The sequence below is a fragment of the Cyprinodon variegatus genome, unplaced genomic scaffold, assembly GCF_000732505.1.
Source record: "Cyprinodon variegatus isolate N-32 unplaced genomic scaffold, C_variegatus-1.0 Scaffold334, whole genome shotgun sequence".
NCBI lineage: Eukaryota > Metazoa > Chordata > Actinopteri > Cyprinodontiformes > Cyprinodontidae > Cyprinodon > Cyprinodon variegatus.
Genome location: NW_015150787.1, coordinates 232,211 through 235,134, shown reverse-complemented (window position 1 = coordinate 235,134; position 2,924 = coordinate 232,211). Strand labels below are relative to the sequence as shown.

The window sequence follows — 2,924 nt, the reverse complement described above, 5'->3', positions numbered from 1 at the left end:
GACTCCTAAACAATTCTAATCTTTGACTTTGATATTTCCTAAAGTTAAAGATTAATGTTGTCTCACTTCCCCTGCAGATTTGTGTTTTCCAATTTTATTGAGTTCTTTCCTGAATTCTCTGTCTTCCATTTCTTCTTTTCCTTTCATTCTATAAAACCATCTTCTTTTAATATCATCTTTCCATAATTTTTCACATTTCTGTTTTATTTTATTTCTGATACGGCTCGATTTTACTCATTTTCACTCTAATCTTGTTCTCAAGCCGCTCGCCCAGTCCAAAACTACACTTCCCATAAGGCTTTGCGCTCCAGCAGCGTAGGTGTTTCCGGTGTCTGGTAACATTTTACTTCCTTCCACACAGACCGACGCGAATAGACCGAAAAAAAAATAAAACCTTGTTAATTGTGAAGTTTATTCGCCAAAATCCCGACATCTGGGTTCAGTTGGTTTTCTCTTCCTGTCCGCTGAAACGTGGCATGTGGAGCTCGGTGTCCGAGTACTGAGAAGCAGCAGAGGGAAGCTGATTGTAGCGTGAAGGCCTCCGAGGGAAGAAAGTTTAGTGTCAGGCCTGTAAACAACATGTCCTCCGCCTCGCAGCCCTCCTCCAGACGGCAGTGGTGCTACCTCTGCGATTTGCCCAAGATGCCGTGGGCCATGCTGTGGGAGTTCAGCGAAGCGGTGTGCCGGGGATGTGTGAACTATGACGGCGCGGACCGGATCGAGCTGCTGATTGAAACGGCGCGGCAGCTGAAGAACACGCACGGGGTGTTAGACGGCAGGTCCCCCGGACCCCAGCAGAGCAAACCCGGCTCTGTGGGGACCGCCGAGGCGGTGCGGCCGCATGGTGAGCGCGTAGACAGGGGGAGGGCGGAATATGGGGTTTCTGCTCGACTCCCGAACGGGCTGCACCGGGCTGAGGACGCGGGCCTGTCCGACGGAAGCCGACAGAGTCCGAACACCCGGCGGGCTGTGGCCAGTGCGGTGCCCGGCCTCCATAGCACCATATCTCACGCCTTGATAGCTCAGGGTTTGGTGGCAGCTCCTCACGCGCTCTTAGCGCCCTTATCAGGTTCCCGGACTGCCAGCACCCCGATCACAGTCTCAGCAGGGCCCCTCATGGGTGATGGCAGCAGGAGGCCGGGGGTGTCTCTGGGTGCCAGCACCTCTGCTCTGGTGGGTATAGATCCAGCAGTGTGGAGGAACAATGAGGTGATGGTTGAACTGAACGAAGTGGCCAGAAACCGGGCGGAGGGCTGGCCCAACCGACCCAAGTCCGTCCGGGATGTTCTGGTGGCCCTGAGCAGCTCCATCCCATTCAGTGTCCGCTTCCGGAAGGACCATAACCTCCAGGGGCGGGTTCTGGCTTTTGATGCCAGCACAGCATCAGATTTCGAGCTGAAGGTTTTTGTTGAGTATCCTGTGGGCTCCGGGATCATCTTCTCAGGGATCCCAGACCTGGTCAGGCAGATGTTCCGGGATTCGGCTAAAGATGCGGGTAAAGCTGTGAACTCTGGTCTGAGGTATGTGGAGTATGAGAAGCGGCACGGCACCGGAGACTGGCGTGGGCTGGCGGAGCTACTGAATGACAGCGTGCGGATGTTTAAGGAGCCTCCCATCCCAGAGGTGCTACCGCAGCCGGACCCGGTGCTCTCTTTGGCAGCAGCTAGTCGCCCAGGTCCTGCAAAGACCACAACCAGACGCCGCAAGCCTTCCCCCGGCTCGGAGAACGGAGAGAGTGACGGGAGACCTGATCACCCAGCCCGGGAGTCTTGGCCCAGAGGTGCCTACGCAGATCCTGTTCCTGGCATGGCTGCTCCTCAGGAAGGTCCGCCTCGTCTTCACAGCCAGCCGTCCCCCATCTCTGCTCTTATGGGGGTCGCAGACAGTCTGAGCTCCAGTCAGATGCCCAGAGACAGCCCAGGCATGTCTGCAGCCCACTCCTCAGCACCAGGCCGCTCCACCAGCAGCAGTCCCTCCACCGCCTCCACCTCAGCCTCGCAGGCAGCAATGGGACAGGGTATGAGTGCTGGGGGGCCGAGCAGCAATAGCAACACTGGGGAAAGCACTAGCAGCACGCAGGGCACCCTGCTGTGCTGCACCCTCTGCAGAGAGCGCCTGGAGGATACACACTTCGTCCAGTGTCCCTCTGTTCCTCACCACAAGTTCTGTTTCCCCTGCACCCGAGCTTTCATCCGCAGCCAGGGCCAAGGAGGGGAGGTGTATTGCCCGAGTGGGGAGCGCTGCCCCCTGGCTGGATCCAACGTGCCTTGGGCCTTCATGCAGGGGGAGATCTCAACCATCCTGGCTGGAGATGGAGATGTGACGGTGAAGAAGGAGGAGTAACCTAGGACGTCTTCCACCTGTCACGGTGAGTGGAAAGACGAAGAGGGGAACGTCACAGGCCAGTGATGTCAAATAGGAGGAAGAAAAATAGATAGAAAAAGACGTTTTCAACATATTTGAACAATTTGAAATGAAAAGGCAGATCATCTTTTAATTTAAAACAGAAATGTAAGAAATATTCCTACTGCAGCTAAACTAACACCATGATTAGTTATAAATATTAACATTCATTATATAAAGCATTGATAGTGTTTATAAATGAGAGGGAGAGTAAAGCCAAACCATGCAAACTAAATACTAATGAACCAATTTTACTGTTTATAAATGAAGACGTGAGGTTTGCTGTTCAGGGAGCCAGCCTGCTTTATAAACAGCTCTGCTCCCTAACTGGACTTTATAAACACTTACGGTAGCTCTGCTCCCTAACTGGACTTTATAAACACTTAGCTCTTCTAGCGCACTGGACTTTATAAACACTTAGCTCTGCTCCCTAACTGGACTTTATAAACACTTAGCTCTTCTAGCGCACTGGACTTTATAAACACTTAGCTCTGCTCCCTAACTGGACTTTATAAACACTT

The 2,924-nt window shown here is 53.0% G+C and overlaps 1 protein-coding gene across 1 annotated transcript in view; it reads left to right on the top strand.

Annotated features, from left to right (window-relative positions):
- The first annotated feature begins 324 nt into the window (after positions 1 to 324).
- LOC107091386 (interferon regulatory factor 2-binding protein 1-like) overlaps positions 325 to 2,924 on the top strand; it is a 6,700-nt gene continuing 4,100 nt past the window's right edge. The window contains exon 1 of the mRNA XM_015385258.1: positions 325 to 2,368. Within this exon, the coding sequence (XP_015240744.1) occupies positions 580 to 2,343 (1,764 nt within the window). The 5' untranslated portion in view covers positions 325 to 579 and the 3' untranslated portion in view covers positions 2,344 to 2,368. The remainder of the gene's footprint in view (positions 2,369 to 2,924) is intronic.